At 38.7% G+C, this 17730-nt stretch overlaps 1 protein-coding gene across 5 annotated transcripts in view; it reads left to right on the forward strand.

Annotated features, from left to right (window-relative positions):
* Nucleotides 1-17410, forward strand: part of LOC110460164 (CREB-regulated transcription coactivator 1-like) — a 46926-nt gene extending 29516 nt beyond the window's left edge. For 4 of the 5 annotated variants that reach the window (XM_021512912.1, XM_021512915.1, XM_021512916.1 and 1 more), the window contains 3 exons: nucleotides 4085-4294; nucleotides 6247-6634; nucleotides 10165-17410. In XM_021512912.1, the coding sequence (XP_021368587.1) occupies nucleotides 4085-4294; nucleotides 6247-6634; nucleotides 10165-10385 (819 nt within the window). In that variant the 3' untranslated portion in view covers nucleotides 10386-17410. The remainder of the gene's footprint in view (nucleotides 1-4084; nucleotides 4295-6246; nucleotides 6635-10164) is intronic. The other variant, XM_021512913.1, reaches the window with a different exon arrangement.
* Nucleotides 17411-17730: the final 320 nt, after the last annotated feature.

Here is a 17730-nt window from a genome sequence, read left to right on the forward strand (position 1 = left end):
TCTCCAACCTTGACTGGATTGGAAATTAATCACCCTTTTCCGCCGAGACTTACTGGAGTAGAATTAATGCCCTCTCCCCAAACGCCCTTACTGGAGTAGACTCAATCCCCACTCCCCACCCCGCCTTGCAGGCGTAGAATTGATCCCCCTCCCCACCGTCCTTGACTGGAGTAGAATTAATCCCCCTTCCCACCCACTTTTAAAGAATTACGATTAATCACCCCCTCCCCACCCAACTTTACTGGAGTAGAATTAATCCCCCCTCTACTTCCACCTTTACTGAAGTATAATTAATCCCCCCTGCCCACCTGCCTTTACTGGAGTACAATTAATCCCCCCTCCCCACCCACCTTTACTGGAGTANCCCACCAAACTTTACTGGAGTAGAATTAATCCCCCATCCCCACCTACCTTGACTGGAGTAAAATTAATCCCCTCTCCCACCTAATTTTACTGGAGTTGAATTAATCCCCCCTACCCACCCAATTTTACTGGAGTAGAATTAGCCACCCCTCCCCACCCACCTTTACTGGAGTATTATTAATCCCCCCTCCCCACCCACCTTTACTAGAGTGGAATTAATCCCCCCTCCCCACCCACCTTTACTAGAGTAGAATTAATCCCCCATCCCCACCCACCTTTAAAGGAGTAAGACTGTTCTCTGTACATCCTTACATCAGTAAGACTACTATAATCAAACCTATTTATTTCTTAGGGTTTAGCTATTTCTGGGATAAAAGGTGCTCATTTATGACCTTATCCATCTGTCAAAGTCGGCGATTAAGGCCCTTTGGCCTGGTCAAGGTCTGAATAAAATTAGATCAGTGATATACATGAACGGGGTATTAACAATCTGCTTAGTTACTTTTGTAGCAAAATGTTTCTTCATTAATTTGCATGTATTTATTTTCTGTTTCCTATTGTAGTGAATGACAATGTTATTTTGTGTAAATGTTATTTGTTCTAATGTCAACTTTTTTCTGTCTTCTGCTGAGCAGTAGTGGGTATTTTGTTCATCTTTTTCCTTGTGTCTTGCATTTTAGGGTAGATATGTAAACTGACCTAATATAAGCTTATTATAAAGCTATATACATGTGCAGGTTAGCCTGGAGCAACAAACATCAAGGTTATTGATACACATTTCATTATGAAACTTTAAATGGTTAATTTCATATAATTTGTCCGGTTGATGTACATGTAGGTAGGTATTGACCAGACTTACATCATGAAGAATACTATATTTAACCCTTTCACCACTGTATACCATAACGGTCTCTTCCAGATGAATGTATGATAGAGTCTTCTCAAGTTTCCTAGGGGCAAAAGAGTTAATGTTCTAAGCTTCGAACATTGTGAAAATTCATATTTGTCTTCTCTTTTACCGTTGTCATGTGACTTGTCTCTAGAACAAGTCACATGACAACGGGAAATGTAAATTACCTGCACGGCAAATTTACCTTTTTGTAGTCATAGTGATCACATTAACATGGTTAGATACATTTAACATATATAATATATATGTTCATAACTGAGCTATCGGCTTTTAAGAATTGTTCTTGTTAATTGTTCCAAGTACTGTACGAATAGACATAGCATGCCAGTCTAGGTCCTCAAGGGAGAGAATCATCTATATAACACTTTAATAGGGTTTCGAACTACAATGAAATCTGAAATTTTAAGTTCTTGAACTTCAAAGATTCCTTTTAATTATTATTAGCTCACCTGGCCCTTGGCCATGTGAGCTTATACCGTACTGCTGCGTCCGTCGTCTGTTCGTCAATTTCTTTTTTGAACAACTTCTTCTAAAGAACTGGAGGACCTTGGGTCATGATATTTGGCCAGTAGGTACCTGGGATGGAGTGCTATAACATTTCCTCATTAAAATGACCCTGGCCTAGTTTCAAGGTCACAGGGGTCAAATATGTTAAAAATTTCAAACAACAACATCCTAAGGACCATTTGGACTAATACTTTGGTATGTTATATGTAGACCAGCAGTGCAAATATTTTTCTCTGTCAACTTTAAGTGCTAGTCGAGGGTCAAAGGTTAAACACTTGAACAATGTTCTTTTCAAGTTCCAAAAGGCCCAGTGTCATGATATTTGGCCAGCAGGTACCTGGGATGGTATGCTATCAAGCTTCCTCATTAAAATGACCTTGACCTTCTTTCAAGGTCACAAGGGTCAAATATGTTAAAAACTATATTTTAAGAACCATTTGGTCTAGAGTCATGATACTAGGGTATGTTATGTAGACCAGCTGTGTGGAATGCGTTCCTTATTACAGTAATGAGGTCAAAGACCAACTTTAAGTGCTAGCCAGAGTCAAATGTCAACCTGGTACTGGGTTAAAGCTTTTGAATTAAAATTTTATCAAATTTCAAACAACAGTATCTTAAGAACCATTTAAAAGATGTTAGAATACCCTGTGTTCTAGTTACCAAATTTGGTCTGAAGTTACCTATATGTCAGTTTCATGTAACAAAAGAAACAGGTGCGTGATACAGGCCCTCTGGGTCTTTTGTATTATTTCATCCATTGGAAGCTTTATTAGCTCACCTGGTCCATAGGACCAAGGTGAGCTTATGCCATACCGTGTCGTCCGTCGTCCATCCGTACGTCAACAATTTCTTTTAAACGACTTCTTATTCTTAATCACTGATTGGAATTCAACTAAATTTGACTGGAAGCATCCCTAGGTGGTGGGGATTTAAAATTGTACAAATGGTGGGGTGACCCCCCAGGGGGCTGATGGGGCAGGACCAAAAAGGGTCCAAAGGGAAATGGTTGAGATCCCCACCGTATAACCATATATACAATTGCTGAATGTAAAGAGAAGAATGCACATTTGCTTCTATGATGGCCCTAGGGTCTGACCCCACCCTTGCAAACTTAACCCCCGGGTTATAACTTCGAAACGGTTGAGATCCTCACCCCAAAACTATATATACAAATGCATGGTATTAAGAGACGAATGTAGTCATGATATAACTAGAATAGACCCTGGGGTCTGACCGAACCCATACGGACCTAGTTTCTTAGTCACAGCTTTGAAACAGTTGAGATCCCCACCCTATAACCATATATACAATTACTGAGTATAAAGAGATGAATGCACATATGCTTCCAGGATGGCCTTGGGATCTGTCCCACCCTTGGAGACTTAACCCCTGGGTCATAACTTCGAAATGATTAAGATCCCCACCCCAAAACTATATATATCATTATTGGGCATAAAGAGACGACTGGGGCATAAAGAGATGAATGCAGTCATGATATTAGAATTGACCCCAGGGTCTGCCCCACCCTTGCAAAGGTAACCCTTGGGTCATAACTTTGAAATGGTTGAGATCCCCACCCCAAGCTATAAATATAAATGCTGGGCAAAAAGAGACAAATGCAGTCATGATATTAGAATTGATCCTGGGGTCTGGCCATAATCCTAGGGACCTAGTTTCTGAGTCAAAGTTTGGAAACGGTTGAAATCCCCGGCCCATAACCATACATTACATTGCTGGGCATGAAAAATCTTAATACAGATACGCTACATGGATTGGCCTTGGGGTCTGGCATATTCCCTTGGATCTCATTTGGAGAATATTTTGCCATGATTGCTTGGATATCCAGGTGAGCGATACAGGCCCTCTGGGCCTCTTGTTGAATCTTTTTGAAAAAATCATGATTTCCATTTGTTTTAAGAGAAGCCCTACTTAGCTGATTTATGTGAGACACAGTACAAGTATTGACAGAGTATGAACTGGCAGCACTAGCAGAGGTGAAGGCTTGCCCTATTCGTTTAGTCTGTTGGGGTGCATTTCTTTGTCCAGGGCATAGCTTGTATACTCTGTCAGTTGCAATTAATATCGTACGAGAGTCGTACCCCTTAGATGGCAGAGTGGCACTAACTTAAATCAAATATCATGCCCAACTAGGTACAATGTACAAGGTTACGTCCAGAGTATCCAGAGATGAGGAACTATAGATACATGTAGCTTGCAATACTTTGCCTTGTTACGACCATTTATTGATGTCGACATAAAGTCTGTCTGGATGGTACCATAATGTCATTGTTGTACTATTTACAGCCATCATTAACACAGTACCGGAATAACGTGTCAGAGTCCAATTGTCAGTCACCCACATCTCCCCTGTCACAGACGTCTCACTCCCCGGCACAGTCACCCGGCCTGCCCCCCACCTCCTGGAACAACTCACCATTCGCAGAGAACTACCAGCATCAGCAGCAGCAGCAACAGACCAGTGCACTTCAGCACCAGTTTGAACAATTCAATATGGTAAGTGAATGTGAAAATATATTTAGATATGTTAATTTAAAAAGTTGATATGGTAAATCATAGTGCAATTTCAATAGGGTAAGTTTATTTGAAAATTTGATATGGTATTCAGTTGCAAAAATTCAATAGGGTAATTTGAAAATCTATAAGGATAGGTTAATTTGAAAATGCAATATGGTACCAGGGGAAGGGGAATCTGAAAAACAAACAATTGAGATGATTGTGAGAATTCTATGTGGTAGGTAAGCTTAAAAAAATCCTTCGGGGGGTGGGAGATCCAACGTCCGTGCAAAGAGTTCAGCTAAGTTCTGTGTTACCTAGCAGATTGATTCCACAGGAAAAACAGGAGTTAGAAGTAGAGTTATCAGTAGGTAAAGATGACAATGACAGCATCGTGCTGGGTTTACAGGAGTCTGGCGTTAGAGGTAGAGTTATCAATAAGTAAAGATGACAATGACAATGTCGTGCTGGGTTTACAGGAGTCCGGCGTTAGATAGGAACAGTTATCAATAGGTAAAGATAAGAATGACAGCGTCGTGCTGGGTTTACAGGAATCCGGCGTTAGAAGTAGAGTTATCAATAGGTAAAGGTGACAATGACAGCGTCGTGCTGGGTTTACAGGAGTCCAGCGTTAGAAGTAGAGTTATCAATAGGTAAAGATGACAATGACAGCGTCATGCTGGGTTTACAGGAGTTCGGCGTTAGAAGTAGAGATATAGATAGGTAAAGATGACAATGACAGGGTCGTGCTGGGTTTACAGGAGTCGGGCGTTAGAAGTAGAGATATAGATAGGTAAAGATGACAATGACAGCGTCGTGCTGGGTTTACAGGAGTCCGGCGTTAGAAGTAGAGATATAGATAGGTAAAGATGACAATGACAGGGTCGTGCTGGGTTTACAGGAGTCGGGCGTTAGAAGTAGAGATATAGATAGGTAAAGATGACAATGACAGCGTCGTGCTGGGTTTACAGGAGTCCGGCGTTAGAAGTAGAGATATAGATAGGTAAAGATGACAATGACAGGGTCGTGCTGGGTTTACAGGAGTCGGGCGTTAGAAGTAGAGATATAGATAGGTAAAGATGACAATGACAGCGTCGTGCTGGGTTTACAGGAGTCCGGCGTTAGAAGTAGAGATATAGATAGGTAAAGATGACAATGACAGGGTCGTGCTGGGTTTACAGGAGTCGGGCGTTAGAAGTAGAGATATAGATAGGTAAAGATGACAATGACAGCGTCGTGCTGGGTTTACAGGAGTCTGGCGTTAGAAGTAGAGTTATCAATAGGTAAAGATGACAATGACAGCATCGTGCTGGGTTTACAGGAGATGACAATATGAGCGTTGTGCTGGGTTTACAGGAGTCGAGCGTTAGAAGTAGAGTTATCAATAGGTAAAGATGACAATGACAACGTCATGCTGGGTTTAATGGCTTTAAACACAATTTTGTCCACTAGTTTCAACAGGTTCTGATGATGACAGATCTAATGTGTTGAAACTAGTAAACCCCGCACATAATCGTCATGATCATCTTTAACAAATTAAAAAAAGTAGTAGGTGAATATGACATTTCAGTAGTAACACAGCTGATTTTAATATGAAGAGCTTAGTGGTGCAAGTATTTGGATATCAATTAGCTACCAGTTCCAATAAAATATCTGTTGTAATTAATAGGTTTTCAGGGACCAAACATTGATCTGTAGCCTTATAAAAATTATTCTTTCCTACAAATGTAAAATCTTATTTGAAAAGTATATTTTTTTTAGAGAGAGAGAGAGAGTGATAATAAAAAAAGAAGTATTACAAGAAATTGGAATTATCTAAATTATTTGACAAGCTGTATTATCAGATAATAATTTGTCATGGATGAGCACATGTTGTTTATCACGACTGGATATTGTTTGATATGTGGGATTAAACAGTTAGCTAACTATTTTCTGTAACCTTGAAATTTCAGTCACAAGACAACCACTTCATCATATCATCGTCATCCGATTCCTCACTGTTGACCAATGGAGCAACGAGCAGTGCTATTTACACGTCTCCCCAGAACACGCCAATAAACTTTTCACAGGCTATGACCCACGGCCTGACGGGCAGCAATCAGGACCTTCATCAACAGTACTTTCCACAACAATTGGACTTAGAACGAATTTCTCAAAAGTGTGTAGTGAATCCTGCTGGGCAATACCAGCATCTTCAGCAGCAACAAAATCTTTTACAACAACAACAACAGCAACAGCAACAGCAACAACAACAGCAGCAACAGCAGCAGCAACATGTGTCGTCGGGCGGTAAAATACCAGATATCATATTCACAGGTATCAACTCTTACTTGTTTCAAGGTACCAACATTTCATTACAATTCTTCTTTCTCTCATTGCTTCCTTTTGTGGTGTTTGTAATAAATCTCTTGCTTAAAAAGTGTTTTCTTGTTAGTGATAGTTTAATTGGAACGCAACATATATACAAAATAACATTAACCGCAGGACGATTATTATCAGGTGCTAAATCATCACATAAATAATACAATAAAACAATATGTTGATGTGTTTCCTGTAGGTGCAGTGCCAGCCCCCTTTTTAGCTCACCTGGTCCGAAGGACCAAGGTGATCTTATGCCATACCGTGGCGTCCGTCGTCCGTCCGTCCGTCCGTCAACAATTTCTTTAAACGACTTCTTCTTCTTAACCACTGGTTGGAATTAAACTAAATTTGACTGGAAGCATCCCTAGGTGGTGGGGATTCAAAATTGTACAAATGGTGGGGCGGGGCCAAAAGGGGTCAATTTGCCCATATTGCTTTAAGCGACTTCTCTGAAACTAAGAAGTGGATATCAACCATATTTGACTGGAAGCATCCCTAGGTGGTGGTGATTAAAAATTGTACAAATGGTGGGGCTGACTCCCCAGGGGGCTTAGGGGCGGGGCCAAAAGGGGGCAATTTGGCTATATTGCTACAAACGACTTCTTCTGTAGAACTGTGCACTGGATATCAATCATATTTGATCAAAAGCATTCCTGGGAGGCAGGGATTTAAAATTGTACAAATGGTGTGGCTGACCCCCCAGGGGGCTGAGGGGCAGGGCCAAAAAGGGTATTTGGCTATACTGCTTTAAGTGACTTCTTCTCTGGAACTAAGTGATGGATATCAACCTTATTTGACTGGAAGCATCTCTAGGTGGTGGAGATTCAAAATTGTACAAACGGTTGGGCTGACCCCCCAGGGGGCTGAGGGGCGGGGCCAAAAGGGGGCAATTTGGTTATATTGCTATAAATGACTTCTTCTGCAGAACTATGCCATGGATATTGATCATATTTGGTCGGAAGTATTCATGGGAGGCAGGGATTCAAAATTGTACAAATGGTGGGGCTGACCCCCCGGGCTAAGGGGTGGGGCCAATAAAATGTATTACTTGGAAATGGTTGAGATCCCCACCATATAACCATATATACAATTGCTGAGTATAAAGAGAAGAATGCACATTTGCTTCCAGGATGTCCCTAGGGTCTGGCCCCACCCTTGGAGACATAGTCCCTGGGCCATAACTTTAAAACGGTTGAGATCCCCACCCCAAAACTATATATACAAATGCTGGGCATAAAGAGACGAATGCAATCATGATATCAGAATAGACCCTGGGGTCTGACCGAACCCCTAGGGACCTAGTTTCTTAGTCACAGCTTGGAAACAGTTGAGAGCCCCACCCTATAACCGTATATATACAATTGCTGAGTATAAAGAGATGATTGCACATATGCTTCCAGGTTGGCCTTGGGGACTGCCCCACCCTTGGAGACTTAACCCCTGGGTCATAACTTTGAAATGGTTAATATCCCCACCCCGAAACTATATATACAATTGTTGGGCATAAAGAGACGAATGCAGTCATGACATTAGAATTGATCCCAGGGTCTGCCCCACCCTTGCAGACTTGGCCCCTGGGTCATAACTTTGAAACGGTTGAGATCCCCACCAAAACTATATATACAAATGCTTGGCAAAAAGAGACAAATGCAGTCACGATATTATAATCGATCCTGGGGTCTGGCCACAACTCTAGGGACCTAGTTTCTGAGTCATAGCTTGGAAACAGTTGAGATCCCCACCCCATAACAATACATAAAATTGCTGGGCATGAAAAATCTAATATAGCTATGCTACAAGGATTGGCCTTGGGGTCTGGCATATTCCCTTGACCTCATTTGGAGAATAGTTTGCCATGATTGCTTAGGTATCCAGGTGAGCGATATAGGCCCTCTGGGCCTCTTGTTATGTCGAAGCATTCAGTACAAATATGATTTCAGATCAGATTTGGAATGGATGGGAAAAGACCAATTCTTGCAGTGTTAAATTTGCAGTGAACAGATTTGGAAATCAGCAAAATACCACTACCCCAAATCCGGCATGGTTGTCTAGTCACTGTTTCTCTGAATATCAGTTAACAGACGAGATCTTTGTACATTAACTACTGGATCAATAGTTTGGGACTTTTACAATATCTGACCAGAAATTAAAGCCATAGTGAAATGCTCATGTCTTTCTATTAACCTTGCATTTGTCTTTCTACTCATTAATATTTTCTATTTAACAATTTAGATAAAATTCTGTCGAGAGAAGCTTTTCATTCACTTCCATGTAAACTGCTTCCTACAAATGGTAGATCAGAACTGTAAAAACTGCTATCCGTACATTCTACATACTAACTAACAGCAAGCAGCAGATATTTCAGAGAGGTAGCAATTTCTGGTAAAGTGATCATAAAATGTTTGAACAGTTAAAATGGACAGTTTCAAAGTATAAACGGATGAGTATTCCTCTGACAATAGGCAGGGTGTAACTTCCATAATATGCATTATATATGCCTATAGATTATAACTGGACAACCCAAAGATTTAAAAAGGAATGAGTTTTCCATTGTTAGCTAACATACATAACCATGGTTATTTTCTTTGCTTGTATGGATATATGACAGAACACATTTCAGTTGTTGGCTGTTTGATTGAAAAAACAATTTTTTTATTGAGACATTGGGACAGCTGGTGGATGTTTATTAGTATATTTGGTTGGTGTGTTTAAATGAAGCTTTTTATTGGAATGCAAAGTGGGGCAGTTTGTCACCGAATGAAGGTTTCCCTTGGTCTGAAGTTGTGCAGGTTTACTTTTGAGACTGATCATATATACAAAATGGCCAACAGGTGGCCATCTTGAATTTTGACAGTGAATGTTTGTTATCGCTATTTCTCAGGAAGTTCTGGAGGGATATTTTTCAAATATGATATGTAGGTTCCCCTTGGTCTGTTGTTGTGCATGTTTACTTTTGAGACTGATCAGATGAACAAAATGGCCGACAGGTGGCCATCTTGGATTTTGACGGTGAATGTTTGTTATCGCTATTTCCCAGGAAGTTCTGGAGGGATCTTTTTCAAATTTGATATGTAGGTTCTTATGGGTCTTTAGATGTGCATGTTTACTTGGGAGAGGATCATAAAAACAAGATGGCCATAGAAAGTACTAATGAGATCTTCCTGATATTGTAATGATTGGATCTATTTCTCTTACATTTAAAGAACTGTACTAGTAAATATTTGAAATAGTACATTTACTGTTAATATGACTTGATTAAACAGATAAGAGAAAAGAAGAGAAAAGATCAAACTGACATAAACTAATGAAGATGGTACAATAGTGGGCGCCAAGATCCCTCAGTTAAATTGTTTTAGATGTTCATGGATCATAATATTAGTGTATTGCAAAATAAAAGAAACTATTGCCTTGTTGTCTCGTGCTTTGAGTAATAATATAACAATAGTTAATTTAGTCCACCGTGTTTGTTACAATGTTTCTAACCAAGTTATGTGCTTGATTTGCTGCAGGTGTTGATGACAGTTTGATGGTGAAACAGGACTTTGCTAAGGAGATCGGCAATGCCATCACTGGTATGCCGGACGGCTTTGATACAGACTTCTTTACTTCAGACGAGGCTCTCAAAGTCGGCCTTGATCCTTTGGACTTGGATGGCTTACAGATGCTGACAGACCCCAGCATGTTAACAGATCCAGCCACAGAGGAAAGCTTTAAATTGGACAGATTATAGGACTCACTTACTCCATTTAAATCAGCACTTTGCATTTGTGTCTATTCTGTTTTTAACATCTTAGAAATCTAAAAAAAAATGTATTGGTTATGTCTATCGACGCATTTACACTTACCCCAGGATTTGTACTACCCCTTCCCCCCTTGTCTGCCAAGATTGCAGCCTCACCTACTTGCTACCGAGCAGAAGAAAGAACGTATTACTTAGATGGAACTTTTACTTAGTTGGAAATGAGAAGTAGAATGTGAGTCACTGGTTTCATTTTATAATGTATAACACTCCAGATTTAGTAGTGACTACGCCTCTTACAATGCAGTATTTTTGTACTGGTGACATCGTGTAATTGTTCCCCCCTGCATTCATTGGCATTCCTAACTACTTAATGTGTACAAGGCACAATAATGTCGTGGAGAGAGAGAGAAATACTGAGTTCACTCGCAAGATTGTGATATGTAGAAGCTGGTTATTTTGATATTTTTCTGAGAGTTCTATAAGGCGCTGCTGTGTTAGCTGTAGGGCCAATTTTACACAAATTTCTGTTGGTTTTAAAAAAGCATTTACACGCTTCATTTTTTGCCAGATTATAGATAATACTAATTTTTTATTTTTTTTTTATTTTACAAGAATTGGTTCTGATCTTTAGAAAGATGTTTGACACATGTTTTAAGGGAGGGAAAGGGCTGTCAGATTTTGTATTATTCATTTACGATCTCTTTGACACTTTGTCCAAACTGTGCTGTAGAGGTAATGCTATAATTAACAGTGAATGAACACATTCTCCCAATTGCTATCAACATCTGTGAAACATTACAAGGGACATTTGTTAAAATCACAATTCAACTTCTCATGTTGAACAATTTGTTGACACAGTCCAAGGGATATAACTCTTATAGATTTGTCTATTTTGTCAAAAGTTTTCCTCGCATAAAAGTATTACTAAGCGTATATAAGAAACAGCATGGAAAAGAAAACACTCCGGTGTGAAATGAACAATTTTATTTTACATAAATTATTTGACTGCCAATCAAGTATGTTGCAATGTTTTTCCTGGCAATTTCTTCTCGAGACCTGTAAGGTTTGCTTTTAGAAAAAAAGTGATTATTAGCATAACTTGCATAAAATAATTCATGTTTGTTATAGTAAATGTCGGTGGTGTTGGTCTATTTAGTGATGATTTTGTTAGGTCATCACTTAAGGAATCAAAAGTCTTCAATTGATAGCTGGCATATAGTTGATAAAAAAAGTGCTTGTTATTTTATTTATTTTTATAGGAAAAAAACTAATAGGTGATAGTTTATAAATGCTGTTATTTGTACTGATGGTATATAATCTCACTACTCTGCCTACTGCTCTGCTGTGTCAAATTCTCAAACTTCAATTTGAATTTCATAATTCATCGACAGCTCACCTGGAAGCATGCAAGGATAAAGTGCTATAAACTTGGTGTAAATAAACTCACACTGGACCTCCTTTTAAGGTTACGAGTGAGAGATTTATATGCCAATAGGGTTGGATAAAAAGTGAGCATTACAAGCTCATTGGGCCTCTTGTTTTATTCAAGATTTAAATCAAAACAATTTTCATTTTGCGATTAGTTAGTTAAGAAACTGGTGCATGTGTGTAAAACAGGAAATTGGGGTAACCAAAAGATGATTTCAAAAACCTTTAGTATCTTCCAGACTTTTGGTGCAAATACATGTGGTCGCTGTACTTAAAACAGGGTTAACTTTGCTTTATTTACTGATTTTTTTCCGTAAGATCATATCAATGGTGTTGGTAAACTTGTTGTTTTAGGTAACAACTGCAAGTACAGGTCTAAGCGTTTTACATACAAGTGATATACTAAAAATTGTGTACAATCAGCTGTACATTGACACCTGACCCTGAAGTCTTCTGATTGTTCCAGTGGTTACCTGGACAATAACTTTTCAGTTCAATAAAATTTTAGTGTTGTTGTTGAAGACACTGGAGCAGACAGTAGAAGTGTAGTGGATTCTCTACACAAATGTAGCCATGACGTCACAATATCTATGACGTCACAATTTATTGCTACTCTACAAAGACAGCTATGATGTCATGGTACACTGCTATACAAAGACAGCTATGACGTCATGGTACACTGCTATACAAAGACAGCTTTGATGTCATGGTACACTGCTATACAAAGACAGAGATATAACGTCATGGTACATTGCTATACAGACAGCTATGACGTCATGGTACACTGCTACTCAACTAGAGCTTTAGTTTGGCAGCAAATTTTACAGTTGATATTTTGAAGATTTAGATTTATATGAAGATTTTAAATTTATATTGTCTGTGATTTCAATGTTTTAGTATACTGTAGATTACTTACATTTCATGTGAACCAAATTTTGCAACTTTAACTTTTTAAACTTAATTGCGACCTATGTTACATAGGAATTAATGTTCAATCAATTCTTCTAGCAAATTTTGTTTTAATGCATATCATGAAATATAAGTTATCGACAGTATCTGGATGACTATTTGTGTCCTCTTTTAGGTTTGACAATCAATAGAGTACAGCTGTCAATAGACAGCCTGTGCAGGAGTGTCAAGTTGTTTGAGGACCCCAGTGAGGCTGTGACACGCCTCTTTATCTGTGTCTTATATCTTGCTAGGTGGTAACGTTGTGTGTCAAACATGTTTTAATTAGTACAAATTGTACAGCCTTTTAAAAAGGACATTAACTCTATGGTTACTACTCAAATAAGATTGTGTGGGTTTACTCCCACAGAGCAGACAATATTCTATGATTCAGATTATGTTGGGACATGTGAAGCACTGTTGTTACCTGTTTCAGAACTATTATAAAATATCTATCTTTATTATTTGTTGCAGAATTTATTTATATGTATAGTTTGCTATTATTGGGTGGTGAGAGAGGAAGGTTGGTGTCGTCATTAAGTGCTGTGATGCAGCTATGTACATATTTTCACACACTTCTTATCCATGTGTTTTTTTGCCTGTGTAGACATGTAAGATCTACAAATTACCTTGAGAGGCATTTTGACAAATACAATGGTCTAGTCATAAATAACCCTGTACTGTTCCAGACACTTCAAAAACTGTATGTAAAGAGACATGAATGCGAGTAAATGGATAAGTAGAGAGAGCGAGCAAGAATGGCATCATTATTTGATAAGGCGTATTTACATACTTCTCAAAAGTTCGCTGTCAAGTAATGACATTTTTTTAGGTACTCGTATGTGCAGATGTACCCGGTCTTCAATATCGTTGATTTTTGCATTACTGATAATTGTTCATGTATGTCAAATTTTATGCTTGATTTTTTATATGTCTTCATTTCTGATAATCCACCCATGTCTCCACATTACCGGAATGTCATCGCAACTCATCCCATTACCCATCTCTATCCTGATTGGTCAGTTAAGTCAGCTGAACAGAAGTGAACACAGCCACCTGTATTTGTGCCTGGGCCCCTACTACTCTGCTTGAGTTGGTAAGATTCCTCAGCAGAGGGGCATTTCAACATCATATGAGAAACATTGGAGGTAGTTTATTTGCACTATGTAGAGAATTAGTTCACACAAGGGTTTCATCAGTCCCTTCAATATGTAGATTTTTTTTGTGTAAATAGAGGGAGCAGGGGAATATATCCCCTCCAAGTTATCTGCTGAATGTCATTGATACATAGCTGTATGCTGATCGGAGTGGCCTATACAAACCTGTTTTATCTTCATTTCATCAGTATTTCTAAAGAACATAAATGTAGGTCTGTGACCGTTGACAAATATTCTCGATTCCAATTTGCCTTAACTGTTGATAACATACCTGTAGCCACATTTCACACAGATTTGTGTCAGCACACACTATGTATGTGGTTCACACTGGCAATATATCGGGATGGTGTCTCAAGTGTTACGGTTGTTCCAAGCCCTGCTAGCATTAGACAGCAAGTGATTTTACTGGTGCTAGAATGGGTTAGCACTTAAAGCTTGAAAGTGCTCAAGTTATTTGTGTTTGCTGCAGTTTTATCAAATCTTAGTAATGGCATTGCCAAACAGGAGACTGAAGATTCTCTTTTACTTGTGTGTCACTTCAGAATGTGCTTATGTTACACATTGTACTTTTGTTCCTATGTCAGTACTGCATCAGTTTTGTTATAGATATTTTTCAGAAGAAATTTTATTCCTTCATATTACAGTATTGTTAAGGATGGACAGGATGAATTGTATAAAATAGAATACTTTCTGTGTAATTTTATGTCGTCGTGTTATGGAATAGGATTTTGACCTGTTTACATGGTTACTATGGTATGGACATTTGTGTACATGGTAACCATGGTGTTGGCTTTCCTTGATGAGTGTATAAGGTATAGACATTTACAACAAGGAAACCATGGTATTAGCCCCTGCTTGTATGATTGTAACAGTATCATTGACCTTTATTGCAAGGTAACCATGGTTATGACCTTTGTTTACATGGTTACCATCATTTGCTATTTTTGAGGGACAGGGTTACCATGGTGTTACTGTTACATTGCAGGGTATTCACGGTGTGAGTTCCAAGGTTACCATGATGTTTACATGGTTACCTTAGTGTAGGACCATGGTGTTGCCACTATGGTGGTGTTCTCGTGGATATCATGATTAAAAGCACCACTATATTGACCTTGGTTTCTGTGTGTCCTTGTTCTGGTCCTAGGAACAGAGTTGTGTGGGATACAGGAATTTCCAAGTGGTAATAACTGTATAGGATTGTTGTGCATGTCCTGAACGAATATCCTCAAGAATATCCTCAAGAATATCCTATCTTCTGAGTAATTTTGGGGCAGTTTGAAACTAACCTTACAGTACATTTGGTTTAATGAGATAATGTCCAATGCTATTTCGTTAAAAAATATTATCCTCAAAATAAAAGGATTCCCATGAATTTGAGGAAACAGTGGCCTGATCATTCATTTTCCTGGAGGATACAGATACAGGCCGAAGTTCAGCTTTGCTGAGATGTATGGTAGACCTACAATGATGTAGTGCAATCATGCTCCAAACTTGGTTACAATATTGCTGCATAGCTTACTGTAAATATTATATAAGAGGGGAGGTAACTTTTAATGAATTAATTTTGGTTGGAACCATAGCCCAGTCTTGTCACTTTTTCATCATTGGTTAAGGTTGAATGCTACCTTACTACATATTTTTTTCACCAAAAGAGTTCCACACGAGCTTGTAAAATAACTGTTACAAAAAACAGTGTCCACAGTTTAACTATGTGGTGATGTGTCCGAAAGTTGTACGATTTTCTGTGCATTACCACTCTCGTGCTATTGGGATCTTTTTTACATGATGACTTATTTTCTAATGCTAAGTAAATAAAGTAAGGGAGACAACTCTAGCACACATCAGACATTATAGCATATATCCTTAAAGATCGACTCTGGCCATCCAAAGTATAGTAATATTTTTATTATTAAACAAGATCATGTATTCATTCTATTCTGGCTGTCAGTCTTGTCCTCCATACGTCGGACACATTTTGAAATGGATACCGGTGTTTTGTAAACATGAAGTGTTTTATATATATTTTGTTTAACAATTAAATCCACTTTATGGTGAAGAATTATTTGAAGCATTGTTTATCTGAAGTATTCCATGATTGGAAATGAGCAGATCACATTCTATACATATCTAAAAAAAAATCTGTAAATTATTTTTTTAAATTACAGCATTTTTTTCTTTCTTTAAATTGTAAATAGCCTAATTGGACATTGGTGCAAATACAACTCTCCCCAAGTTACATTCCATTATCAAGTATTAAACTGTATTCTACAAGTCTACATGAAGCACATTTCTAGGAAGTCTTGAGATACATGCCAAATGCTTATTGTTGTTGTTGGTGACGTTTTCGCAAATAGATCTAAATCTAATGTTGTTATTCTGTGTGTAACTGCGTGTCATGGTCCGTGGATTTCCAAGGTCACATGTTTGGTGGAATGTCAAAAAGATTTCCCGGAACACAAGAGATTCGTGTTGTATGGGATTCCTCAAATATGTGTTTTTGTGTGTTTGGATTTCCAGAATTACCTGAATTACTGTGACCAGTAGGCTGAATTCCTGGGTCACATGTATTGTGACCTGAATTCCTGGGTCACATGTAATGTGACCTGAATTCCTGGGTCACATGTATTGTGACCTGAATTCCTTGGTTACATGTATTGTTACCTGAATTCCTGGGTCACTTGTATTGTGACCTGAATTCCTTGGTCACATGTATTGTGACCTGAATTCCTGGGACAGGCATTATGACCTGAACTTAAAGTTCACACGTTTTGACCTGAATTCCTCAGTCACATTGATTGTTAGCTGAATTCATGGGTTATATGGGCATGGGTTGTGACTGAATTCATGAGTCACAAGTTTTTACCCAAACTCCTAAGTCACATTGATTGTGACCAGAATTCTTGAGTTACATGGGTTGTGACTTGAAATATGAGCTACATGGGTTGTAACTGGATTCATGGGTCATATGGGCTGTGACTGAATTCATGGTTACATAAGATGTAACCTGAAATCCTGGGATTTGTGGACTGAATATCTGGATCACCTGTGTCGTGACCAGGATCGTTGGGCCTGGTATTGTGACCAGAATCGTTGTGCCTGGTGTCGTGACCAGAATCGTTGGGCCTGGTATTGTGACCAGGATCGTTGGGCCTGGTGTCGTGACCAGGATCGTTGTGCCTGGTTTTGTGACCAGGATCGTTGGGCCTGGTGTTGTGACCAGGATCGTTGGGCCTGGTGTTGTGACCAGGATCGTTGGGCCTCGTGTCGTGAAACACAGGGGTGGCTGTGTTCTGTACCTGATGTGGCTTTAGTCGTACACGAGCTGTACACAATCATCCTGATGTACTATATTGCTTTTTACAGTCTTAGAGGGTTATAACATTGACTGTTGTATGTTTGTTACCATGACGTTTGTCATCACATGTTGTCCAGTATCATTACCCTTCATTCTACTGGAGTAAATATACTACATATAAACAATTCCGCTGTTTGTTTTCTTTGCCTTAGTATTGCCATTTTACTCTATAACAGAGCATTATCCTGCAAAGGAGATATACGACATTCCATATTGATACAACATGATTTTCAATGATCATTTTGATGAGTTAGGTTTATTTAATGTTGGATTAGTCCAGAACATTTTGGTGAAATATAATGTTCTGGGATAACGTGACATCATTTTCATTATTAATGTTATGGTGTTTTTTTTGTCCAAAGCTTTTTTTCAGCTTGGGTTTTCAAAAGAAAAAAGAAAAAAACATTTATGAAAAATTCTAAAATAATGTTTAAAAATTACAAAA

This window comes from Mizuhopecten yessoensis, unplaced genomic scaffold (genome assembly GCF_002113885.1).
Source record: "Mizuhopecten yessoensis strain PY_sf001 unplaced genomic scaffold, ASM211388v2 scaffold10331, whole genome shotgun sequence".
Lineage (NCBI taxonomy): Eukaryota > Metazoa > Mollusca > Bivalvia > Pectinida > Pectinidae > Mizuhopecten > Mizuhopecten yessoensis.